The 27405-nt window shown below is 43.3% G+C and overlaps 1 protein-coding gene and 1 pseudogene across 2 annotated transcripts in view; one reads left to right on the top strand and one right to left on the bottom strand.

Annotated features, from left to right (window-relative positions):
• The window catches only part of EFHC2 (EF-hand domain containing 2), a 202536-nt gene extending 196233 nt beyond the window's left edge, over positions 1-6303 (top strand). For both annotated transcript variants that reach the window (XM_047844969.1, XM_047844970.1), the window contains one exon: positions 5836-6303. In XM_047844969.1, the coding sequence (XP_047700925.1) occupies positions 5836-5937 (102 nt within the window). In that variant the 3' untranslated portion in view covers positions 5938-6303. The remainder of the gene's footprint in view (positions 1-5835) is intronic.
• Positions 6304-12262: 5959 nt separating this feature from the next.
• On the bottom strand, positions 12263-21222 carry LOC125156951 (mitochondrial import receptor subunit TOM20 homolog; annotated as a pseudogene).
• Between the last annotated feature and the right edge of the window lie 6183 nt (positions 21223-27405).

The raw sequence follows: 27405 nt of genomic DNA, 5'->3' as shown, positions 1-27405 counted from the left end.
TGTCGTATTATGTAACGTAGAACGTTTGTGGATTTATTAGAGCAATTAGGTGGCGGGAGTGTGGGGTTTCTCGTGTCTCCCAAGACGTCTTTATTTTGCAAAGAGACGGCCCAGGGGACTCCTTTAGATGGACCCCAATTACGGGCAAAACTATGAAGAAGATTCCTTTTCCCTCTACTCTATTGATGCCTCTCCTCCCCCTGAGTTTCTTCAGTCTTAGGTCCCGCTTCCCACCCTCCTCTGGATCTCGACTTAATTTCTGTCGGTCCCTTTAAACTAGTACCTGTGAAAATCTCCCTAGGGTTGGGGGTTGGCTACAATTCTGGCACCAATTCCAATGTGTGGGGGTTTTGCCCTACACCAAGCAACTCTTGACATCAGCTGGGGGTCCTACAATTCGACTCCGTTCTGTCGTGATCTACTTGGAGAAAGCATCAGATCCCAGTGGGTGTATCACCTGTGCTTCTGGTCAACTGGCTATAGACGGGAGGTTCCCACAACCCCCTCCTTGGGTTCGGTTAATTTGCTAGAGCAGCTCACAGAACTCAGAGAAACATTTTACTTACTTGATCACTCGTTTCTTATAAAAGGATATAGGGGCGGCCTGGGTGGGTCAGTTGGTTAACCTCCGACTCTCGATTTCAGCTCAGGTCATGATCTCACGGTTTGTGGGTTTGAGCCCCGCGTCAGGCTCTGCACTTAATGGCATGGGACCTGCTTAGGATTCTCTGTCTTCCTCTCTCTCTGCCCCTTGCACTTGCTCTCTCTCTGCCCCTTGCACTTGCTCTCTCTCTCTCTCTCTCTCTCTGTGTGTCTCCCCCCTCTCAAAAATAAATAAATAAACATTAAAAAAAAAAAAAAGGATATAACCTCAAACAGCCAGGGGGCAGAGATGCATAGGGCAAGGTAGGGGGGACAGGCAGGGAGCTTCCACGCCCTCTCTGGCCACCCTCCTCAAATCTCCACGTGCTCACCAACCCAGAAGCTCTCCGATCCCCATCCTCTTGGGTTCTTACAGAGGCTCATTACAAAGGTGTGATTGATTATTAAATCATTGGCCATTGGTGATTGAACTCGACCTCCAGCTCTGTCCCTGGAGGTCAGGGGGAGAATAGAAATGATAGTTCCAACCCTCTAATTACAAGGTCTGTTGGCCTAGCAACCAGCCCCCCCCCCCCCCCCCCCCCCCGCCTTAGGTGCTTTTCCAAAATGTCGCATTAACATAAGACACCTTATCACTCTCATCACTTAGGAAGTTTCAAGGGTTTTAGGAGCCGTGTGCTAGAAACAGGGACAAAGACCAAATATACATTATCTTATTATGGATCACAATATCATATTGGCAGTGAATGGATCCTGGGTTCCTCAACCACTGCAAATATTGCCTGTGGCACTTGCCAGGTATTTGGGCAGAAAAAGTCACTCCCACTTGGATCCTAGAGAATAGTGACAAAGGGAAACCAAATGGAGGGAAGTGGTTTTGATTCTAGAGAGAGAGCATAGCCATGGAGTAAAGAAATGGACTCTTGTGTCTTTTCACCTTAAATTATCCTTCATTTCAAACCTCAGGGTATTTACTTGAGCTTCATTTTGCCCAAGTCTGGCTTATGGCTAATAAGTGTAATTCTTATCTCCAAATTCTTGTTTTAATGAGATGTCTGAGGACATATTGAACAGTTGAATGACTATTGATTAAAATATATCATTTTGTGTGTGTATATATATCTGCATATCACACACACACACAATGATTTACTGCTTTTTGGTGTAGGAAGGACATTTCACCAGGTTCCACGTGGCACGGATTGTACAAAATACGCCCTAGGGCTTAGTTTAGCCATCATCCATCCGAATGGCCATTTCCTTCTTCACACAGCCAGTTGGTGGTTTAGGCTCAACCTCCAGTGTCTGACAGGAGGCATTCTTGAGAAAGAACAGGAACGTCCCTTCCAGAATCACATTGTTGGGGCGCCTGGGTGGCTCAGTCGGTTAAGCGTCCAACTCTTGGTTTTCGGCTCAGGCCGCGAGCTCACGGCTTTGTGGGTTCCAGCCCCACATTGGGCTCCGCACGGACAGCGCAGAGCCTGCTTGGGATTCTCTCTCTCTCTCTCTCTCTCTCTCTCTCTCTCTCTCCCCCTCTCTCCCTGCCGCTCCCCCCCACACACTGTCTCTGTCTGTAAATAAATAAACAAATAAATATATAAACTTAAAAAGAATCCCATTGTTTTTGACTCAACTCCTCTTGTTGAAAACGTTAGGATCAGATGTAGCCAGGCAGGCTGAGAGCCAGCTGCTTGTAGATAGGCCCGCTCCTCTCATGGGCTTCGGAGGGCAGCTCAGCAGCTAAGCAGAGCTCTGGAGCCCGCCTGCTGGGGTTACAGGCCAGGCTCCTCCTCTTAACGGGCCGTTTTCTGGACAAGCTGCTTAACCCTTCTGTCCCTCAGTTTCCCTTTCTGTAAATAGGCATCCAAATAACGCCTGCCTCTTAAGGGTTTCTGTGATGGTTAAATAACTTAATACATGTAAAACACAAGAGTACCTGTCACATAGTAAATATCCAGTAAATGTATAAATGCCTTAGAGATGCCAGTGCTGGGTATTCTGATTCTCTGTTAGCGTTATTAATCACCACAGTTTTACGTATCACCCCTATTTCAGTCCCCTCCACGTCTTTGCACGGTTCTGGACTCTAGGTCCATGCTCCGTAGAACCCTGTTTACCAGAATCTTAACCTTAATGTCCTAACGGGCACCTCAAATGTTCAAAAATGTCCCGAATTGAACTTTGTTTTCCCCCTCTGATCCTTACTTCCCCACTTAAAAAAAAAAAAAAAAGTTTATGGGGCGCCTGCGTGGCTCCGTCCGTTAAGCGTCCGACTTCGGCTCACATCATGATCTCGTGGTTCGTGAGTTCGAGGCCCGCGTGGGGCTCTGTGCTGAGAGCTCGGAGCCTGGAACCTGCTTCGGATTCTGTGTCTCCCTCTCACTCCCTGCCCCTGCCCCGCTCACGCTCTGTCTCTCTCAAAAATAAACAAACATTAAAAAAAAAACAATTAAAAGTTTACAACTTCTCTCCCTGCTTTCCTTATTTTGCTTATAACATCACCCAGGGTTGAGTGTTGCGCGCCCCACATCCACCCCCCAGCCCCCCAAGTTCATGTCTACCCAGAATCTCAGAATATGAACTTATTTGGAAACGGGTCTTTGCTGATGTAATTAAGAGTTAAAAATGAGGTCACACTGGATTCAGGTGGACTCTGCATCCAGTAATTGGTGTCTTAGAACTCTCCTTACCTGTATTTGTTTACCTGTACCCTTCGTTTACAAGGACACCAGTCCTGTCGGAGTAGGGACCCACCCTACTCCAGCATGACCTCCTCTTACCTGTTTACATCTGCAGTGACCCTATTTCCAAATAAGGTCACCTAGTGAAGGTACTGTGGGTTAAGATTTCAACATGTCTTTTTTCAGAGGACACAGTTCACCCCTTAACACTACCCTTTCTTTCATCCCCGCTCCGAATCGATCACTTTCCAGGCATCCTGTGTTTTACTGCCGTAAAACCTTTTCGTATGTAGCTCTCATTTATCCCATCCTCAGCTCCCCTGGTTGTGGCGGAACCGCCTCTCTCTCTCTCTCTCTCTCTCTCTCTCTCATCTCTCTCTCTCTCTCTCTCTCTCTCTCTCTCATCTCTCTCTCTCTCTCTCTCTCTCTCATCTCTCTCTCTCTCTCTCTCTCTCTCTCTCTCTACGGGATAATTGCAGTAACCTCCAAAGTGATTTTCCTCCTTCATTTCACCCAATGAGTGAATCTGACTAATTGCTGATCGGATTTCTCTGATGGAGACCCACCGGCAACTTGGCCTAACCATGGCAGGAAGTATCAACTAGCACAGAGAACCCAAAGTTTTGGCCCCATATTTTCCTCCCACCCACCTCTCTCGCCCTTGGCACTATGTATCCCAAACCACAACTGGGTTGTTCGTTCTTTCTTGAAAATCGATCTTTAGGTCTGCAGGCCTTTGCTTATGCTGTTCCATGTGCCCAGAAAACCCTTCCTCATTTCAGCCCCCCTGCCGAACTGGTCTTCAACCTATAAGGCCCGGCTGAAACAGTACAGGTTTGCTTCCACGATTCCATCACAGAGTTATTGGGCCCTTACCCGTGCTTCTGACGCCTTACGACTCTGGATACTGATGTGACACTAGGAAAGATACAGCACCTCTTATATAAAACAATTAACCTTGACAGTAGAAATGTAGACAGCCACAGGATATGGACTTCATCACCGCCCCCCCACCGTTGATATTAATATCAACCATTGTAACATAAATAAAGTGTATGTGTGCATATATGTGTGCATAGATTTATGTATACAAGATTTTTTGAAATCTGACACGTTTACTACTTAGATAATTAAGTTTTGTTGCCACCCAGCTCATCAAAATATTCGTAAACCTCTCTAGAGTAAAGGTATTTATTTTCTGAAATTAGAACACCTATATACAGGGGCGCCTAGGTGCCCCTCCTCTGCTGTCTCTCTCTCTCTCTCTCTCTCTCTCTCTCTCTCTCAAATAAAGAAAACACATATACACAAATATACACGTGCCATATCTGTTGTATATAAAGCATATGTGTGTGTATATATATATATATGTATCCATCCATATAAAGTACATATAAAGTAGCTTCTCCCCAAGAGCACACTGTGAATGATTCATGGCTCTTTTCGTTGTTAAAGAAACCGTAACCAACAAGTCAGTGTAGCTAGTTCAGATTTTAATAATTGAGTTCTCTTTTTTAACTCTTTTTCACGTTCATTATGTATTTTTGAGAGAGAAGGAACATGAGCAGGGGGAGGGGCAGACAGAGAGAGGGAGACACAGAATCGAAGCAGGCTCCGAGCTGTCAGCACAGAGCCCGACACAGGGCTCGAACCCACAAACCACGAGATCGTGACCTGAGCCAAAGTCCGACGCTTAACCGACTGGGCCACCCAGGCGCCCCAGTGATTGAGCTCTTCATAAAGCATGGGGGAGTTATCACTGCAATGATGGTGCATAACAGCCCCCCCCCCCCAAATTTCAGTGGTTCTCAACAACAGGCATTTCGTTTTCTTGTCCGTGCACCTGTGTGGGTCAGGTGGGCGGACCCGACCTGTGTCATTTGGGGACCAGCAGCAGCTTGGGCCGTGTTCTTCTCATGGCAATGGTACACGCACGGAAGGCTGAGTCAAACCGAATGGGCTCGTTAGAGACCCTGTTTGTGGTGCACCTGCTAACATCATGCAAGCCGAAGCCAGCTGTGTGGCCAAGCCCGTATCAAAGGGACAGGAAAATAGACTCCATGTATAGGAGGGTCTGCAAAGCCACATGGCAAAAAGCACGGGTGTGTAATTCTAACACAGAAAGGGATGGAGTGAGCATAAGCATTCAGTCTACCACCGAGTCCTCATGATTCGAAAGTGGACAGTAGAAATGTCTCATTTGAAAATAAGCTATTAGGGGCGCCCCGGGTGGCTCAGTCAATTACGCATCCGACTCTGTTTCAGCTCAGGTCTCGGTCTCTCTCACTCCTTGTGGGTTCGAGCCCCACGTCCGGCTCGGCGCCGGCAGCGCGGAGCCTGCTGAGGATTCTCTCCTCCTTCTCTCCCTGCCCCTCCCCCAACGCTTTCTTTCCTTCTGTCTCTCTCTCTCAAAATACATAAAGGAAATGTTAAAAAAAAGTGCTATTTATCAAGAGCTTATATAAACCGTAAGAAACAATTGGGTGTTGCATATACAAACCTGCGCTTTGAAACATGGTTATAATTCTGTCCATCTTTGGTTTCTTTCTAGAGATGTGAAGATGTCTGGCTCGGGATGCCATCACCTATTCCTGTGAAATACGTGGACTATTTTAGACTTTTAAAGGATGTGTTTGGCCTGGTGGAAGAGTAACCGCGTGCCAATTTTTGGTCAGCTCCCTTTGATCTCCTGCTCTCGTTCGACTACGTTTATTTCACCAGATACAATTTCATTAAAAAAAAAAAAAAAAAGCAAGGTTCATACTGAATTGAAATCCATAGATCACAATTGATTTCCTTTTGTCGGTTTCGCACTTCAGAACATCATACTGCACGGCTGATGTGCCAGCATGATTAAAAATGCCATTTAAGGAAACGTCAAACATTTTTGCTACATGTATGATTTATTAATACCAAAGAATCTTACGGCAGTTTTCTCTCCGACATAATTTGATTCGCTACAACACAAAAAGAAAATTATTTTTGACAGCTATAGATGACAATATAAAATCAAATTATATCTGAGCAATACGTTGTGATTCTGTTAAACATTTTTTGAAATCTTTTTGACACGTGTTTATTACTTCTATAATTAAGCTTTGTAGCAACCCACCTTACCAAAATAATCCTTAAACCTCTCTAGAGTGAATGTATTGATTTTCTGAAATCAGCAAAGCTACGAGGACTCCTGCCCTCGCCCCACAATACACACACACACACACACACACACACACACACACACACAACGCATCACAACGCATCACAACGCAACACACGTAAAAATTTGGGAGAGAAATCAAAACATATGCGGTGTTTATATTTTAATGCCCTTTTTATATCTAAAGTTAGCTGTTAACTTAGGAATAAGTATGACCAAAAATGTATTCTGTTTAAAGTATTTAGGGATGTGAATGCAGAGGGTTTTGAGAGATCTTTTTTGGTTCATTCTCCACACACCCATACCACCCACCCCAGAGATTTAAATATTCTGATAACATGTTTCCTTCCTGCTTTTCTCTGGTTCTATTTTGATTTTTCATCCAGGCCCAAACGTTATGAGTCTCAGCTGAACTTCTGTCATGTAGCAGATATTTGATTAAAACTCATCACCATGGGCGCCCGGGTGGCTCGGTCAGTTAGGTGTCCGACTCTTGATCTCGGGTCAGGTCGGGATCTCACAGTTCATGGGTTCGAGCCCCACGTTGGGCTCTGCACTGACAGCATGAAGCCTGCTTGGGATTCTCTCTCTCTCTCTCTCTCTCTCTCTCTCTCTCTCTCTCTCTCTCCCCTTCCCCTGCATGCACTCTCTGAAATAAATAAAACATTAAAAAACCCCTCGTAACCATGGACCTCTGGGAATTCCTCATGAGAAGTTTGCCCCAGTTCACTCCATTCTTCAGTGTTGGGTGTATAGCATAAGTGAGTTGCCTGTGTCCCCAGAGACCATGGAAGCCTATGGAAAAGGGGCTTCAACATCTACCTTTCAGGGACTGTTGCGGCGTCTTGCCTAGAAATAAGCTGGCTTCTTGGCACGCAGATATACCCATTTGGTCGACAACAATGGCCCTTTCTTTTCTTTTTTTTAAATTGAAGTTAATCGACTATTGCTATATATAAACCTAGGGTCATTCTACCTGTGCCATTGTTAGACCCCATAGGACTTTCCAATAAACTAGAATACTCAATGTCTATACTAGGACCACTTACCCATAAAATCTAATTTTGACTACTTGATTTTTATTCCAGTTTTTTTTTTTTTTCAAGGCAACTGACAGTCACTTTAAGATTTTTCCTTCCCCAGAGAGCAAGCTTTTAGAAGGATGACACTTTCCTGGAACTTTCCAGGCTGACACATTTGTCACTTACCTGTTCAACTCTTCAGTCAGTTGTCTTTTCCTGCAAGATTTTAAATATGTAGATAATTTCGCCCTTGTACAGGCTTGTGATGCAGTTCACTTGAGAAGTGGGAACAGGAGGGGAAAAGCAGTAAACCGGTGACACGCTGCTGACTTTGTCGGATGACAAGCACTTGTTCCCTTGCATCCATGTGTGTCACTTGCCCTGGGTATTTGCAGTTCAAGCCCACAGCTAGCAATTAAATGGCCATTATAGGAACCATGCCGATAAACATGATACGTTGCAGCCATACAGACACTTTAAATAATTATTCTTTTTATAACTAAGCCATACACTGAAGGAGATTTATAATTTAGAGATAATATCCCCATTAGTAAAGTTTATGACCCAATAAACAGCTCCCACTAGTTAATAAATGCCAAAGCCATAAAAACAAAGCCTATTAATGTAATAGAATTTCTGTACCTCCCTCTTTTGCTGGTGGTCTCAAGGCACTGAAGGGAAATGCTATCTTAGGGAAAACATTTATTCTCGTTATGTAAATATCAACGAATTGTCTTACAATCCATCTGGAAAGCTCCCGTGGGGGGGGGCCCCCCCACCTCAGTCCCAGGTGGTCCCCGGATACTGATGCATTCTGCTTAAGTTTGGGGCTTCAGAGAACTCTGGTTTTCAGCACAAATGAACCCTGTGACCTGAATCTTTGGGGGAGGTGAGGAAGACTGGCTGGAATTATCTGCCCCTTCGCTTTTCTCTGAAAAAGAGCTCTCCCAGCTCTTACCATTATTCCGGAGGAAGAAGCTTTCCAAGCCCCACGGTCTTTGTGGGACACTCGAATTTTTAGCTGCCTCTTCTCTTTCCTCTGACAAAGACAAATCCTAACTATTGTCCTTGTTCCAGGGTACCAATTTTTAAAGAAGTCTCACAACCTTTGCATATACTTCTGTTTTTAGCTGCCAACATTTACTCCTTTTGGTGGAAAACGCAAGGGCCGCCTGTGGATGTGTGGGTGCGTTGAAGGTTAATACAGGCAAACCTTTTGTACTAGGAGCGAACTGTTCCCTCGTATTCCTGCAACCGTGGGAATGAGTGATAGAGTCGTTTGAAAGCCCAGATCACATCATGTCTTTTCAGAAGAAACCGATTGAAAGCTGTTGAACTTGACATGAAATGGTTGGCTGAGTCATCGTTATAAAGTATAGATGTGGGTACGTCTCCTGATTGACTTTGGTGCTTACTAAATTAGAGTTAAAATTGTAGACCCGTAGAGAGAAGATAGAGAACACCGTAACTTTCAAGTATGAGGATAGTTTCAGCATGTTGCCTGCTTTACGCTATGGATTGCCCTTTGTTTTTTTATGCGGTGCTATTTGAAGTTGGTTTTGGGGGGGGGTTTAGAGCCTCCAGGCTTTGTGGAGGCCTCAGTCCTGAGTTCAGGATATTTAAATTGCCCTTCTTTTCTAATATATTTTTTTAATGTTTATTTTTGAGAGAGAGAGAGAAAGCTTGTGTGGACGTGGGAGGGGCGGAGAGCGAGGGAGACAGAGGATCCGAAGCCAGGTCTGAGCTGACAGCACAGAGCCTGATGCGGGGCTCGAACTCACAAACCATGAGATCGTGACCCCAGCCGGATGCTGGGGTCTGACGCTTAACTGACTGAGCCACCCAGGCGCCCCTGCCCTTTCTTTCAAATAGCAGGGAGTTACTGATGAACAAAATGAGATTTCTCAAAAAAAAAAATTTTTTTTTTTTTTGCCTTTCCAACTGGGATTTATTTATTTTGATTTGAGTGAGCACTGTTTTATTGTCTTTGCCACTCATTCCTCATTTCCCTGACCCCTTCTCCCTCATGCATGATTTTGCTAGAAGTTCGGCAGTTGGAGTCTTCAGTAACAGCTTGATGAAATAGTGGGTTTTCCACCAACTACTTACGATGTTTAATAACGCAGAGTCCATTGAATAATGAATCGTCCCGTTCTCAATTATATGTATATTCTTTTTAGTTAAGAATATCATTTCCTGGGGGCACCTGGATGGCTCAGTCCGTTAAGCATCCAGCTTCAGCTCAGGTCACGATCTCACAGTCCGTGAGTTCGAGCCCCACGTTGGGCCCTGTGCTGACGGCTCAGAGCCTGGAGCCTGTTTCAGATTCTGTGTCTCCCTCTCTCTCTGCCACCCCCACCCCCACTCACGCTCTGTCTCTCTCCCTCAAAAATGAATAAACATTAAAAACATTTTAAAAGTATTTCCTGAATTTTGGATATCCTTCAGAATGGGTCTGTGGGGGACCTTTCAGACAGACCCCTTCCAAAGGCTATAAAACCTATTAGTCGGGGCGCCTGGGTGGCTCGGTCGGTTGAGCATCCGACTTCGGCTCAGGTCACGATCTCACGGCCCGTGAGTTCGAGCCCCGCGTCGGGCTCTGGGCTGACAGCTCAGAGCCTGCAGCCTGTTTCAGATTCTGTGTCTCCCTCTCTCTCTGCCCCTCCCCTGTTCATGCTCTGTCTCTCTCTGTCTCAAGAATAAATAAACGTTGAAAAAAAAAATTAAAAAAAAAAAAACCTATTAGTCAAGCGAGGAGTCTCCGTCCTAATACTTGTTTGGGCAAAGTCTGAATTGCTTCAAGTCGAAGGCAGGTTAAACCCTTTGCAAGAATGAGAGTTTTCAAGTTGACCGAGCATCTTCAGAGACCCACCCAGCGCTTTTCAGTTCCCAAGAGAACATTAACGTGTAAAAGCAGAAAACCCACGGTGGCCGGATCAATGAAGCCATTTAGCAAATAAGCTAGCGCTGACTGTATAATGAAGAGAAATTGGAAGTCTCCCCCCACCCCCGACCCCCCACTCACCTGTTTCTACCAGGTTCTATAAACTACAAGTCTCCGTCCAAGGTCAGTTACAGTTCCTCACAACTAAGCGTTCCGAGACTAGAATGTGCCATCTTTGCATTTGTCCCTGGTGCCCAGTGGGATTTTTTTCCAAGGGGACTTCCGAGCCCGTTACGGGTCTGGTGCGGGGCCCAGGAACTCCGGGGTCAGCGCCGCTGCCCCAAAGTGACTGGTCACGGCTGAAAAATGTGGCCAGTGAAAAACTCCGTGGTGGCTCAGCAAGTGGAGAATTAATGACTGGCTGGAATCAGTGGGAGCCTTTACTTCTAAATACTCATTAGTTTAAGCAGTGAGGCCTGATGTTATGCAAGTCAGACAGGAAAAAGGGGGCAGCCCCGCCCCATTGTCTATTCTGAACAGAATATGCACATTTAACTCCAAGTGGTGAATGGTTGAAATACATCCAACCGACTCATTCATCTCCCGGCTTCCTGAGCACCGCTTTGCGTCTGTGTAAAGCTAACAATAGAGGAAATGCTTGCAGGGACCCCGCTATAATATTAAAATCCAGAGGGGCGGAGAGCTTGGTGAAAAAAACACAAAATGCGGTCTCCTTTAGAAAAGTGCCACCAAAATCATCTTTGGTTCCTTTTTGTGCTCTGTCTCTACAAGAGCATCTGACTGAAATAGGAACTTGGTAAAATTACTTTTGCCTGCTTTTTGGGGGGTTCCCCCCCCCTCTGGCTACCACCGCTCTTCATTATTGCTGTGAAGCCACTCATTGAATACAGAACAGGAGCTGAAAAGCCATTTCAGACTGCTGCAGATATCCCCGTTTTTTTAACTGTGACGGGAGCACGGAGAGTGACAAGGGAAGTGGCAAGAAATGACAATTGCAGAGGGGGGACATCAGGACAAGAGTAGGGACCGCCTTGCATTTGTAATGCATGTTATAAAGAGTTTGAACTTCATCTTAAGGACATGAGAAGCTACTGAAAGATTTTTTTAACATTTTTTTTTAAGTTTATTTATTTTGAGAGAGAGAGAGAGAGAGAGAGAGCATGAGTGGGGAGGGGCAGAGAGAAGAGGGAGAGAGAGAATCCCAGGCAGGCTCCATGTTGTCAGCACAGAGCCAGGGCTTGATCTTAGGAACCTCAAGTTCATGACCTGGGCTGAGATCAAGGGTCAGGTGTTTAGCAGACTGAGCCACCCAGGTGCCCCAGAAGTTACTGACAGATTTTTTTTTTTTTAACGTTTATTTATTTTTGAGACAGAGAGCGTGAACGGGGGAGGGGCAGAGAGAGAGGGAGACACAGAATCGGAAACAGGCTCCAGGCTCTGAGCCGTCAGCCCAGACCCGGACGTGGCGCTTGAACTCACGGACCGTGAGATCGTGACCTGAGCCAAAGTCGGACGCTTAACTGACTGAGCCACCCAGGCGCCCCAGTTACTGACAGATTTTAATCAAGAGAATGAAAAAATCACGTCTGTATTTAAAAATCTCTGACTGCCGGGGCACCGGAGTTCGAGCCCCGAGTCGGGCTCTGGGCTGACGGCTCGGAGCCTGGAGCCTGTTTCCAATTCTGTATCTCCCTCTCTCTCTGCCCCTCCCCCTGCTCATGCCCTGTCTCTCTCTCTCTCTCTCTCAAAAATAAACATTAAAAAAATTTTTGTTTAAATAAAAATCTTTGCCTGCTGTGTGTGTGTGTGTGTGTGTGTGTACTACAAGAGTGACTTTGGCAGCCAGAAAGCTGACTGGGGAGGCTGTTGCCAGAGAAGCGATTGATGGTTTGGCTTAATGTAATGTCAGTGAGGTGGTGAGGTTGGTGAACAGGAGTCGTGACACGTTAATGACGTCGGGGATGAAGGAGAAGAAGAAATCCGAATCAGGACTGGGTCATTGTGACGGCGGGGTACACCGTGTTGTCGCTCATTGTGCCAGGACGCACCAGAGAAAAAATCCAATTTGGGGGGGGGGGGGGGGAGTATCGACAGCTCTGCCTCGGGCATGCTAAATTAGAGGGTCTGGGAAATGGGATAAGTGGAGAGGTTGATAAGGCAAACTGGATTAGCCGGTCTGAATCTCAGCAGAATGGTCTGGGCCGGAGATGCATACTTGAGAGTTATCAGAGTATGGGCAGTAAATGTACGCTCAGACGAAATTGCCCAGAGGGAGCATGACGTCTGAGAACAGTAGCGCCTGGCACGTGACTAACTGCAATTTTCATAGCACAGCGTTCCCTGCCGTGCAATGACCTGCCCGCGCTAAAGTGCACAGTTCGATAAGTTGACGTGTGCGCACACCTGTGAAATATCACCCCAGTCAAGATCATATATTTTCCCCAAATTTCCTCAAGGTCCTTGGCGATCCCTCCCTTCCACACTTCCCCGTTGTAAGGGAGGGAAAGTACTTTTCCCTCTACCCTTCTGAGTTCTGGGTGGAGACATCCCCCCCCCCCCAACACAAGTTTAACAAGAGAAAAACGGAGGTTGACTCATATGAGTGCCTTGGGTATACATGAGAGATACCCAGGAAAACTGAGTGATTCTCCAAGGTGACCTAAATCACGACCTCAAGTACCATCTTCAGCTAAAGATATAGGAAGGATGTGTGTGTGGGAGGGAGCAGTGGCCAGGAAAAAGCACCATAAACCAGAGCAAGGTGGTTAATGTGGCTTTAAATCAGCGCCTTCCCGGGGCGCCTGGGTGGCGCAGTCGGTTAAGCGTCGTCCGACTTCAGCCAGGTCACGATCTCAAAAAAAGAAAGAAAGAAAGAAAGAAAGAAAGAAAAGAAATAGGAAATGGGGGCACCTGGGTGGCTCAATCAGTTAAGCATCTGATTCTTGGTTTCGGCTCAAGTCATGATCTCACATTTTGTAGGTTCGAGCCCCACATCGGACTCTGCACTAACAGCAAGGAGCGTGCTTGGGATTCTCTCTCTCTCTGCCCCTCCCCTTCTTACACACTCTTTCTCTCAAAATAAACAAACATTAAAAAAAATAAAAGGGGCGCCTGGGTGGCGCAGTCGGTTAAGCGTCCGGCTTCAGCCAGGTCACGATCTCGCGGTCCGTGAGTTCGAGCCCCGCGTCGGGCTCTGGGCTGATGGCTCGGAGCCTGGAGCCTGTTTCCGATTCTGTGTCTCCCTCTGCCTCTGCCCCTCCCCCGTTCATGCTCTGTCTCTCTCTGTCCCAAAAATAAATAAAATAAAATAAATCAGCGCCTTCCCCATTGATAAGTTTCTGGACGTGGAATGATCCTCTTTCTGGTACGGAGAGGAAGGCATCCTCCCAAATGGAGATTTCCCTTTTGAATATAAACGTTCCTTACAAAAGGGTGACTCCTACACTGTTTTCAGAGCTTCCCCTGTGTCTGCTGTTTCTCAAAATTATCAGCTCAAAATAATTCTTAATATCAGAGGGGCATAATTTGCCCATCTTCACCATCCCCCATACCCAAGGCAACCACTGAGCTCCTTTCTGTCACCATCAAAAAGTTAGCATTCTCTCGAATTTGATGTAAGTGGAATTATACAACGCGTACTTTTTTTGGCCTCGTTTCTTTCACTCAGCATAATTATTTTGAGATTCATCCATGTTGCATGTACCGATATTTTATTATGTTTTATTGGCAGGTAGTGTTCCATTGTATGGATATGTCATATTTTAGTCCATTCTCTTTTTTTTTTTTTCAACGTTTTTTTTTTTGGGGGGGGGGACAGAGAGAGACAGAGCATGAACGGGGGAGGGGCAGAGAGAGAGGGAGACACAGAATCGGAAACAGGCTCCAGGCTCTGAGCCATCAGCCCAGAGCCCGACGCGGGGCTCGAACTCCTGCGAGATCACTCGAGATCTCGAGAGATCGTGAACTCCCCGACCGCGAGATCGTGACCTGGCTGAAGTCAGACACTTAACCGACTGCGCCGCCCAGGAGCCCTTAGTCCATTCTCAAGTAAAGCTGCTATGAACATTTATGTACAAGTCTCCTTATGAATATATGCCTTCATTTCCCTTAGGTAAATGTCTAGGAGTGGAGTGGCTGGATCCTATGGTTGATGTTTAACTTTTTGAATGATCGCTGTGGACAGGAAAAGTAACTTTCCCTCTACCCTTCTAGATTCTTGGCTAAGACTCCCCCACTCCCCACAGCCCCATAAAAAGACAGATTAATAGGAGAAACACAAGTTCAGTAACGTCTGTGTACCTCCTGTAGACATGGGAGAGACCCAGGACCACTGAGTTACCCTCTGAAATGGCCCAAGCCCCTACCTTAAATATCCATCTCTAGGTAAAGACAAATGATATTGGTGGGGTGGGGAGGGGGGAGCAGTTTGGGGAGGTTACCAGGAAAAGCATAGTAAACAAGGGTAAGGTTCTGCAGATTTAAGTCATTGCCTTCCACGTTGGTAGGAGTTTCTAGACATTTGGAGTCATTCTCCCTGGTACATGTAAATGTTTCATACAGAAGCATCACTTCTACTCAGTTTTTAGGGTTTCCCCTGTGTCTGCTGTTTCTTAAAGATAAACAGCTTAAGGGGCATCTGGGTGGCTCAGTTGGTTAAGCGTCCAGCTCTTGGTTTCGGCTCAGGTCACGATCTCACGGTTTGTGGGATCGAGCCTCGCGTCAGGCTCCACGCTGACAGCACAAAGTCTGCTTCGGATTCTTTCTCTCCCTCTCTCTCTGCCCCTCCCCAGCTCTCTCATTCTCTCTCTCTCTCTCTCTCTCTCTCTCTCAATAAAAAAATAAAAATAAAAAATAAGCAGCTTAAAATAATCAGTGTGCCAAAGAGGCATAATTGCGGGTGACAAATTCTGCTTTCCTTCATTGCCAAGCTGTTTTCCAAAGTTACTATGCCATTTTCCTGCTCTTCCAATATTGCATAAAGTCCTTGTTCCTCCACATTTTTGCCAATACTTGGTGTGGTCAATCTTTTCAACTTTAGCCCTTCTAATAGATGTGTAGGAGTTTCTCTTTATAGTTGTTTATTTTCTTATTTTTGAGGTTCAAGAGTTCTTTTTTTTTTTTTTAAAGTTTATTTATTTTGAGAGACAGAGAGAACAAGCAGGGGAGAGTCAGAGAGAGCATCCCAAGCAGGCTCCACACTGTGAGCACAGAGCCCAACGTGGGGCTGGAACCCACAAACCATGAAATCATAACCTGAGCTGAAATTGAGAGTCAGATACTTAACCGACTGACCCACCCAGGCGCCCTTGTAGCTTTCTAATAAGTCCTTCTTGCATGGTAGTTTTGGGTATTCTAGATCTTTTGCATTTCCATATGAATTTTAGAATAAGCTTGTCAATCCTAAAATCCTGCTAGGTTTTTGACTGGGCTTGTACTGAACCTACAGATCAATTTGGCATCTTAATGTATTGAGACTTCTGACCCATGAACACAGTATATCATCCCATTTATTTAAGGCTTCAGTTTATCTCAGCAACATTTTATAGTTTTTTTTAAATTTTATTTTCTGATCATCGGTTGCTAAAAGATAGAACTATAACTGTTTTTTGTACCTCGATCCTTGTATCTGTCAAACTTAATAAACACATGTCTCTGCCTTGTGGCTTTTTGTATAGGTATCATCAGATTTTTTTACATAGACATCCACACAGATAATTAGATTTTTCACACAGGTCTTAGTCTATGAATAAAGTCTTACCTCTTCATTTGAAATCTGGATTCTTTTATTTCCCTTTTCTTATCTTATTGCACAGACTGGTACAGTGTTGAACAGGAAGTGTTACTGAATTTAAGGGGAAAGAATACAGCCTTTCACCATTAAGCATGATGTTAGCTGTAGGGTTTCGGTAGACACCCTTCATCGGGTATAGGAAGCTCCCTTCTATTTCGACTTTGCTGAGCGGTTTTATCAGGAACGGATATTGGATTTGGTCACATGCTTTCACTACATCTAGTGAGATGACTATATGATTTTTCTTTCAAAATTGTGTCAATATAGTAAATGACAATTAATTTTGTTTTTTTTTTAAATATTTATTTATTTTTGGGTGAGAAAGAGCATGAGTGGGGAAGGAGCAGAGAGAGAGGGAGAGAGAGAATCCCAAGCAAGCTCCGCGATGTCAGCACAGAGCCCGACGTGGGGCTCAATCCCACAAACCGTAAGATCACGACCTGAGCTGACATCAAGACTCGGAGGCTTCACTGACCGAGCCACCCAGGTGCCCCTAAATGACAATTAATGTCTTTTAAGATTAAATTCACAAAGCAGGAAATTAACCATCTTAAAATGTAAAATTCCGTGACATTTAGTACATTCGCCATATTGTACAACCACCACTTCTGTTTAGTTCCCAAACATTTCCTCACCCCCAGAGGAAACACCATACCCATAAAGCAGTCACTTCTGATTCCGGCCCCTGGGAATTACCAATCTGCTTTCTGTCTCACTTTACCTATTCTAAATATTTCATATAAATGCGATCATACAATATGTGACCCTTTGAGTCTGACTTCTTTCACTTAGCATAATGTTTTTGAAGTTCTTTCACTTAGCATGTTTTTGAAGTTCACCCATGAAACTCATGAAACTCGAACTCATGAAACCCGAGATCATGACCTGAGCTGAAACCAAGACTCAAAAGCTTAACTGACTGAGCCACCCAGGCGCCCCAGTTGGGTCTTGTTTTTTTTATCCAATTTGGCAGTTACTGCCTTTTAATTGATGTATTTAGATTCCTTGCATTTAATGTAGTTATTGATAAGGTCAAATTTAAACGTATTGTCTTGCTATTTGTCTATGTTTTTGTTCCCTTCCCCCCCCCCTTATTTTGGATTAATCAAAAATGTTTGATTCCATTTTATCTCATTGTCAGGGAGGAAAAACTTTTCTTTTACTCTCTTGTGTTTAAGACTTGGAGGCCTTCAAATAAAAATGAGAAAGACAGATTAGTAAGAGAAAAAACAGACTTAATGATAGACTCACACAAAGAAACGTGACCCAAGTTGGTGGTTAGAATTTGGGGCTTATTTACCATTTAATAGCGGACGGAGAGGGACACAAGGACACTTTGGAGAGAACAAATGACTTTCTTGGAAGCGGGGGGCAGGGAGAAAGAGCACTTGTAGAAAAACAAATGACTTTTTGGAAAGATAAATAGGCCCTTAGGAGAATAGATAGGAGATATGATAGTTTGGTTACAATGTCTGTTTGGGTGTGGTGCTAACTTCGTTCCAGAAAGAGAAGATTAGAGTTGTTCCCTGGAAGGGGATTTATGACAATTGACTTCTTTGGAAGGTTTTGTTTTTAGGCAAATAAGGGATTTCAGGAACTCAAATGCCCTCAGCTCCAATGAATTTTTTATGCCACGGTGGCTTACTCTGGACCTCTTCACTATAACTCTTCAGTTTGTTATTTAATTGGTTGTTTCAGTGTTTATAGTATATATTTTTCACTTGGCACAATGTACCTTCCAGTAACGGTATAATACATATCGTATCATATCGGACAGTATGAGAATCTTTTTTTTTTAATGCTTATTTATTTTTGAGAGACAGTGTGAGTGGGGGAGAGGCAGAGAGAGAGAGGGAAATACAGAACTCGAAGTGGGCTCCAGGCTCTGTGCGGTCAGCAGGGCTCGAACTCACGAACCATGAGATCATGACCTGAGCCCAAGTTGGATACTTAACTGACTGAGCTATCCAGGTGTCCCAAGAATCTTAAAAACAACAACAAATATATATATATATATATATAATTTTTATATATATATAATTTATATATATATAATTTATATATATATAATTTTTATATATATAATTTATATATATATATAATTTATATATATATAATTTTTATATATATGTATGTATATACACTTTTATTTCACCCCAATTAAGCCCTGTGCTGTTATATACTTTACTTTTACAAATGTTATAAACTCCACACTATATTGCTATTTTTAACAGTCAATTATCTTTTAAAGAGGTTTAACTAACAAGAAAGAAACCATAGATTTATACACACAGTTGCCATTTCCTGTGCTTTTCATTCCTTTGGGCAGATGATTATTTCCATCTGGTATCATTTTTCTTCTGCGAGAAAGACTTCCTTTAACAGTTCTTGTAGTACAGGTCCACTGGTGATGAATTATTTTGCTTTTTAAAAAAATAAGTCTTAAAATGTCTCCCTTTTTGCCTTCATTTTTGAAAGATATTTTCACAGGGTATAAATGTCTAAGTTGAAAGTATTTTCTTGCTGTATTTGAATACATCACTCTGCTCACTTCTGTATTATGTTGTTTCACATGAGAAATGTGTCCATTTTCCCCCCTTTTTATGTAATGTGTCTGTTTTTCTTTGACTAATTTTTTTTTCTTCTTTTTTTAAAAAAAATTTTTTTTAACATTTATTTATTTTTGAGACAGAGAGAGACAGAGCATGAACGGGGGAGGGTCAGAGAGAGAGGGAGACACAGAATCTGAAACAGGCTCCAGGCTCTGAGCTGTCAGCACAGAGCCCGACGCGGGGCTCGAACTCCCGGACCGCGAGATCATGACCTGAGGTGAAGTCGGACGCTTAACCGACTGAGCCACCCAGGCGCCCCTTCTTTGAGCAATTTTAACACTTTCTATTTACCACTGGTTTTAAGAAATTTGTTTATGATGAGACTTGAGTTAATTTCATTGAGCTTCTTGGATCTGTCGACTTATAGTTTCCATAAAATTTCAAAAAGTTTTGACCATGTTTTCTTCAACTGTTCCCCTATCTCTTCTCCATTGGTGGCTCCCATTACATATATATTAACCTTCTTAAAGTTGTCCCACAGCTCAGTGATGCTCTGTTCATCTTTTTCATTCTTTTTTTCCCCCTGGTATGGTTCATTTTGGATACTGGTTTTTGAAAGGTCTTCAAGTTCACTAATAATTTTTTTTTGCAATATCTAATTAACCATATCCATAATATTTTTCATCTCATGTATGGTAGATGATGTTGGATTTGGATTTGTTTATATCTTCCACATCTCTACTTAAGATGTTTAATTTTTTCCTCTAGCTTCCTGTACTTAAGGACTGTAGTTATAATAATGGATTTCATGTCATTGTCTACTAATTCTATCATCTATGCAATTTCTATGTCACTTTCAATTGACTGATTTTTCTCCCCATTATGAATATCTTCCTGCTTGCTAATTTTTTATTAGATCTCAAATATTTTGGCTTTCAACTTGTGGGTGCTGAATATATATATTTTTTTAATCCCTCAAAAAAATTTTTTTTAATTTTTTCTACATTTTATTTATTTTTGAGAGAGATAGGGAGACAGAGCACAAGTGGGAGAGCAGAGAGAGAGGGAGACATAGAATCCAAAGCAGGCTCCAGGCTCTGAGCTGTCAGCACAGAGCCCGACGCAGGGCTGGAACTCATGAACCGTGAGATCATGACCTGAGCCGAAGTTGGATGCTTAACTGACTGAGCCACCCAGGCGCCCCAGTCTCTCAAAGATTTTAATGTTCAGTCTTCATAAACAAAAAGAAGTTTCCATCCAGTTCTTTTATGTAGAGCAAACTATACTAGTTTAAAAAAATGTGCATTCTTCAGCTTTCTCCTACACTTTTTTTGCCTATCTTTCAAAACTGAACACTGAGTATTTTTAACATAAATAATGTGATGTCATATGTACATTTTAGTTGCACATTTTAGTAATAAATCCATATTTTGGTAACTCATAGTGTATTTATAAGATGAAAAGCTTTCAATCAAAATATGCTTTTCACTGGAAGAATAAATAAAACAAACGGATCTGCACAAAGTAAAAATTATTTGCCCTTCTTCCCGCAGAGCTGTTCATCTTCTGAGTTCAGATTTTAAAAGTATTTAAAAATTTTTTTGTCATCGTTCATTTATTTTTGAGAGAGAGAGGGTGCAAGCTGGGGAGGGGGCAGAGCGAGAGGGAGACAGAGAATCCAAAGCAGGCTCCAGGCTCCGAGCTGTCAACACAGAGCCCAGTGCGGGGCTCCAACCCCACCGACCGTGAGATCATGACCTGAGCCAAAGTTGGATACTTAACCGACTGAGCCATTCAGCCGTCCCAAAGTATTTTTTTTTTAATTTTTTTTCAAAGTTTTTTATTTATTTTTGGGACAGAGAGAGACAGAGCATGAACGGGGGAGGGGCAGAGAGAGAGAGGGAGACACAGAATCGGAAACAGGCTCCAGGCTCCGAGCCATCAGCCCAGAGCCCGACGCGGGGCTCGAACTCATGGACCGCGAGATCGTGACCTGGCTGAAGTCGGACGCTTAACCGACTGCGCCACCCAGGCGCCCCCCAAAAGTATTTTTAATTGAGATGATGATGTTGACTTTTGTCTCGCACTCCACATCGTCTTCAGCTAAGCTCTGAGCACTTACAATTCTCTAATTGTCGGAAGCTTGGTCAGAAGCATCTGGGACACTGTGTGGTTTGCCATAGCACTTACAGTAGCTGCTGTGGCTGTCCACACACAGTGAGTGCATTTGTCAGATGATCTCTACCCTTCTCGTATTCATCTCGGGTTAGCAACCGTTCACCAAGTTGTATTTCTTCAAGGAAGAATCTTTCTGAACAACTGCAGCATCGTTAAGGTCCGGTGACCGGGAAAGTCCAACTCTCCCTTTGGCAACTTTTTGTTTCTTTCTTTGTTCTTGAAGCCTGTTCTTAAGTTGGGGCCACTCTGTCTCTGGCAGTTGACGTATATATAGTACTCCGTGAAAAGAGCCCCAGAGACCCCTGCAGCGATGGTGATGTTCTGGCTCGCCATCTTCTCTCGAATGAGGAGCAGGGGTGAATCTGGTGACATCGGGATCCTGGTGAAGAAGCAGGTAGCTGCGAACCCTCAGAGTGGACCACCCCACTCCCGCCTCCCACTGGACCCTTGCTTGCCACAAGGGATGCAGGAAAACCTATATTTGTGATCTTATCAACATTCTTGAGCTTTGTTTGGAGGTTGATTAAGTTATTGGGAAACATTTTTTTATCCCCTCGAGTAATACCTTTAAGCTTTGTTAGGACCAAAGCAACCTTTGATGTAGGGCTAATTATGTCAAGATACTGAGGCAAAACCACTCTGAGTACTCGACTCAGTTCCCCATCATCAACAAAGCTTTCTACTCTGAGTGGTGAGAACAAGAATGTGATAGGTAGAATTCTAAGATGACCCCTAATCACCCACACCTTTATATAATCCCCTCCTCACTGAGTATGGATAAGAACTGTGAATGTGGAGGGGTAGTCACTCCCATGATCAAGTTATGTTATATTGCACAATTGATACCAAAAAAGGCTGATTACCCTGGGTGAGTCTGGCCTAATCGGATGAGCCCCGAAAAAGGACTAGGTTCTTGCTGACAAAAGAAATTTGATGCAGGGGGTACCTGGGTGGCTCAGTCAGTTAAGCATCTGACTCTTGATTTTGGCTCAGGTCATGATCTCACAGTTCATGAGATCGAACCCTGAGTTGGGTTCTGTGCTGACAGCACGGAGCCTGCTTGGGATTCTCTCTCTCTCTCTCTCTCTCTGCCCTCCCCTACTCGTGCTTGCTCTTGTCCTCTCAAAATAAATAAATAAACATAAAAATGAAAACGTAACTTTGATGCACAAGAGGGATTCAACATGAAGGAAATTCTCCCTTGTGGGTTTTGTTTTAAAATTTTTTTTTCTTTCAACGTTTTATTTATTTTTGGGACAGAGAGAGACAGAGCATGAACGGGCGAGGGGCAGAGAGAGAGGGAGACACAGAATCGGAAACAGGCTCCAGGCTCCGAGCCATCAGCCCAGAGCCCGACGCGGGGCTCGAACTCACGGACCGCGAGATCGTGACCTGGCTGAAGTCGGACGCTTAACCGACTGCGCCACCCAGGCGCCCCCTCCTTGTGGGTTTTGAAATGGAGAAGGCCACATGGTAAAGACCTGGAATTAGCCGCTAAGATGAGGAGAGCAGCCAGGACTGACAGCCAGTGAAAAAAATGAACGATGACCTATCCTAACCAGTGAAACATCCTAACAACTGCAAGGATCTAAATTCTGGCAACAACAAATGAGCTTGGAAGTGCGTTCAGCCTGAGTCTCCAGAAAGCAACCCAGCCCATCCAACCTCCCGGCATCAGCCTGTGGCACCGTGAGCAGAGGACCCAGGTAGTCCACCTTCAGACTTCAGGCTTGAAGGACTGTGAACTTGTCAATGGGTTTTATTTTAAGCCACTACGTATGTGGTAATCTGGGACACAGCAGTTGACAGTTGCTACAAGGAACCATCCTTGGCCTTGTGTGGCCTCGGAATTTTTTTTTCATGTTACTCTTTTGGTTTATTCTTCTGGCCTCAAGCATTTCTCTCACGTGCATACACTGATCCATACTCAGTGGAAGACTGAAGCGGAACCTTCTACACATCTTTGGAGTTCTATTTTGTGGTTTTCTCCTTTCTAACTCTCTGCCTTGAGAACTCTAGTCTCCTTGACCTCTCTGAACACCAAGCTCTGTCTGCTTCACTCAAGCAGGCTGCTACGCCCTGCCTGAAATCCTTCTTCTTGTATTTCGAAACTCTCCAGGCTGTAAACCGGGAAATCATAGAATTCCTCACGCTTGTTTTCTTTGCTTTTCTTGTTTCTTTTGTGAATATTTATTTGAGAAAGAAAGCATGATCAGGGGAGAGGGAGAGAGAGAGAAAGAATCCCAAGGAGGCTCGACCTCACAAACAGTGACATCATGACCTGAGCCAAAATCGAGTCGGAAGCTTAACTGACGGAGCCCCCCAGGCGCCCCTCATTTGTTTTCTATCTCTCCGAGATCACCGCCCTTTGTTGGTTGTCTAGTGTCTTTAAAACTATAGCTTCACATATTTTATCTGTTTTTTATTTTGTTGTTCCAAGGCAAAAGTAGAAGATGTCACTTGTTTAGTACCGTTATAGAGTTCTATAATTTCTAGTTAGTAGTGTTCTAATTTGTTTTTTTTTTTTAAAAAATGTTTTTTAGGGGCGCCTGGGTGGCGCAGTCGGTTAAGCGTCCGACTTCAGCCAGGTCACGATCTCGCGGTCCGTGAGTTCGAGCCCTGCGTCGGGCTCTGGGCTGATGGCTCGGAGCCTGGAGCCTGTTTCCGATTCTGTGTCTCCTTCTCTCTCTGCCCCTCGCCCGTTCATGCTCTGTCTCTCTCTGTCCCAAAAATAAATAAACGTTGAAAAAAATATTTATAAAAAAATGTTTTTTAATGATTATTTATTTTTGAGAGAGAGAGAGAGAGAAAGAGACAGAGGGTGAGTGACGAAGGGCAGAGAGAGAGGGAGACACAGAACCTGAAGCAGGCTCCAGGCTCCGAGCCATCAGCACAGAGCCCGACATGGGGCTCGAACTCACGGACCGCGAGATCGTGACCTGGCTGAAGCCGGACGCTTAACCGACTGCGCCACCCAGGTGCCCCCTAATTTCTGCTTTAAAATTAAGCACCTTGTGGGGGTGGTTTTTTTAATTTGACTTTTAAGAATTCACCATTTATTTGCCTCAACCTTTCAGAGGTATCGTGGGTACTATTATTGATTTCACATTAGTTGTACTGTCTTAGTCTGGCTTCACCTAAGAGCAGATTCTAAGATTAAGGCTTGTGGGCAGGTAATTTACCTAGAAATATTTCCGAAAGCAGATGTACATAAAAAGGAAGTGGAACTGAGAAGGAGGAAAAGAACCAATCCAAGTACAAACAGAGCTGGCCACCACTGTAGAAAAATCGGTGTCGAATGCAACTGGGATCTTTTGTAAAGTGTGAAGGAAATGAGTCTCAGAACTGTCTGTTCAGGAACCAAAGGGAAAATCATTTATCCATTGTCTCCTGTTGTCCAGTGGTCAAGAGTGGCCCTACGAGTATTAAACTGCCTCACATTTTCTGGCTGTCCGGTGAATGCACAGAGAGTTCCTACTGATTGAGTCAGAAAAGCCTCAGGGAAGAAAATGGAACATGTAGAACACTAACAATATAATCTATTACTAGTTTTTAACAGTCTTAAATTGATACGCATGCAATTTGTAGCAGCCTCAAGCTGTAAGAACACTAAGGACCCCTAGGAAGTGATAAGACGGAGCCACTGAAGGCAATGCACCCAAATCAGCAACAATATTCTTGGCATGATATTTTTCCAGCTCTATGGAATGTGTAATTGACATATAACATTGTAGAAGTTTAAGGTGTTAGTTTGATACATTTATATATTGCAAAATAATTACCACCGTAGCCTTAGCTAACACCTCCATCACGTCACATAATGACCATCTCTTTTGTATAGTTAGAACATTTAAGACATACTCCCTTTGCAACTTTCAAGTATATGATATGCTATTGTTAACTGTAATCACCAGGCTGTACTTTAGATCCTTAGAACTTATTCATCTTATAACTGTAAGTTTGTATCATTTGACCAACATGTCCCCATTTCTCCCACCCCCCTAACTCCTGTTAATCGCTACTCTGTTTCTATGAGTTGATCTTTTAAAAACTTCCACGTATAAATGAGATCATACAGTGTCTTTCTCCGTTTGACTTATTTCACTTAGCATAGTGCCCTCAAGTTTTATCCATATTGTCATAAATGGCAGGATTTCCTTCTTTCTCATGGCAAAGGATAATCTATCTATCTATCTAGATATTGATATAGATATAGATATAGATGGATATATATGGATATATATATCTGTGTGTGTATATATATCCTCATATACATATATGGATATATCCATATATATAATATAAGTATATATATATATTAATATATATATATATGGATATATCTATATACCTATATCTATCTATTTATCTATCTATGGATATATATATATAGATAGATAGATAGGTATATATCCATTCATCCACTGATGGACACACTGAGGTTATTTCTATGTCTCAGCTGTTGTGAGTAATGCTGTAATGAACATAGGAGTGCAGATATATCTTTGAGATCCTGCTTTCATTTTAGAGTAATAATTTTTTAAGTGTATTTATTTTGAGAGAGAGAGAGCAAGCATGGGAGGGGCAGAAAGGGAGGGAGAGAGAATCCCAAGAAAGCTCTGTGCTCTCTCTCAACACAGAGCCTGACACAGGGCTCAATATCACGGACTGTGAGATTATGAGCTGAGCTGAAATCAGGAGTCAGATGGTTAACCAACTGAGCCACCCAGGTGCCCCAGAGTAATAATTTTTAAAATCATTATTCTTAGAGTTCTGTTTCTGGCAAAGATGTAGTAAAAGGGTCCAGAGTTATCCTTCCTGACTACAACAACTAAAAAACAGGCAAAATATATGAAACAATGCTTTTCAAGACACTGGATTTTAGGCAATGGAAGAAGCATGGTATGTGACAGAAAACAAATGTAATGAACCCACTATTGCCCTAAGATTACTGCCTTGAGAAAGTTCCTGGCCTATGGCACAGGAAGAGGGAAACCAAGTAGCATATGGTGGGCATCCTGACTAGAGGAGATGGGGCCAAGAGTCCAGGAATACCAATGGAGGTAGAGTTCACAGGACAGATTATTTGAAGGAAGAGAACTATACAGATTTAGAACTTCAAAGATCTTCAGAATACCCCTTGAGTATTCAGCTGAGAACTGAGCCATGCATATGGACAAGGAAACTACCCACGATTGGGGAAAAATCATTTGAAAGGATTAGAGGAAATGGTACCTATTGTACACACATGGCTGGTAATAGTACCTGTGTTCAACAACCTGACTGCGAGGTCTCACACTTCATGGAATGATGTATTCAGAAGGTTCCTGCCTCAGTAATGAGGAATAATTAACTCAAGATTAAACGTGATTCCTATCTCACCTAACAATTTTTGTAAGCAAGACCTAAAAGAATCCAACTGTTTCCAAGCAATTTAGCTATGTCCCAGAAAAAAGCTTAAGAATATTTATAGGAATACATAAATATCCAGCACCCAAAAAGGGAAAATTCACAAGGTCTTGCATCCAATAAAAAACTAGCAGGCATGCAAAGAAAAGGAAACTTCAACTCACATTGAAGAAACAAAGAAATTAATAGAAACTGATGCAGACTGACATAGATGTTATAATTAGCAGACAAGGACAATCAAACAGTTATTATAACTATTTTCCATATGATCAAAAAGTTGAGAGACATGGAAGATGAAACTCAAACTTCCATTGATAAAAACTACGGTGTGTGAGGTGAAATGAAAAATATAATGAATAGGATTAACTAGATCTTCTGCAGATTAGACTTTGCAGAAGAAAAGATTAGTGAACTTGAAGAAAGAGCAATAGAATTTATCCAAAATGAAATACAGAGAATAAAAATATTGGGAACAAAGTTAACGGGATGTCAGTGAGCTGTGGAACAACTTACAGCACTCTAATGTGCAATTATAATAGCAGATAGAGAAATAATGGCCTAAAGAATTCCAGGAACACCTGGATGGCTCAGTTGGTTAAGCATCTGACTCTTGACTTTGACTCAGGTCATGATCTCATGGTTTGTGAGTTCAAGCCCCACACTGGGATCTGTGCTGACACTATGGAACCTGCTTTGGATTCTCTCTCTCTCTCACTCTGTCTTTGCCCCTCCACACCTCATGCTGGTGCGCTCTCTCTCTCAAAAATAATAAATAAACTTAAAAAAATAAAGAATTCCAAATTTTATGAAGATAAATAACATATGGATGTAAGAATCTTAAAAAGAAACCCTAAGGGGTGCCTGGGTGGCTCAGTTGGTTAAGCATCCAACTTTGGCTAGGGTCATGATCTCACGGTTCATGAGTTCGAGCCTCGCATCAGGGTCTGTGCTGACAGCTCAGAGCCTAGAGCCTGCTTTAGATTCTGTGTCTGCCTCTCTCTCTGCCTTTCCCCTGCTCATGCTCTGTCTGTCTCTCTCTCTCTCAAAAGTAAATAAACATTAAAAAAATTTAAAAATCTAGAGAGTTTAAAAAATTAAAATAAAATA

The sequence above is a fragment of the Prionailurus viverrinus genome, chromosome X, assembly GCF_022837055.1.
Source record: "Prionailurus viverrinus isolate Anna chromosome X, UM_Priviv_1.0, whole genome shotgun sequence".
Lineage (NCBI taxonomy): Eukaryota > Metazoa > Chordata > Mammalia > Carnivora > Felidae > Prionailurus > Prionailurus viverrinus.
The sequence above is the reverse complement of the archived record's forward strand: the minus strand, read 5'-3'. Positions and strand labels throughout refer to the sequence as shown.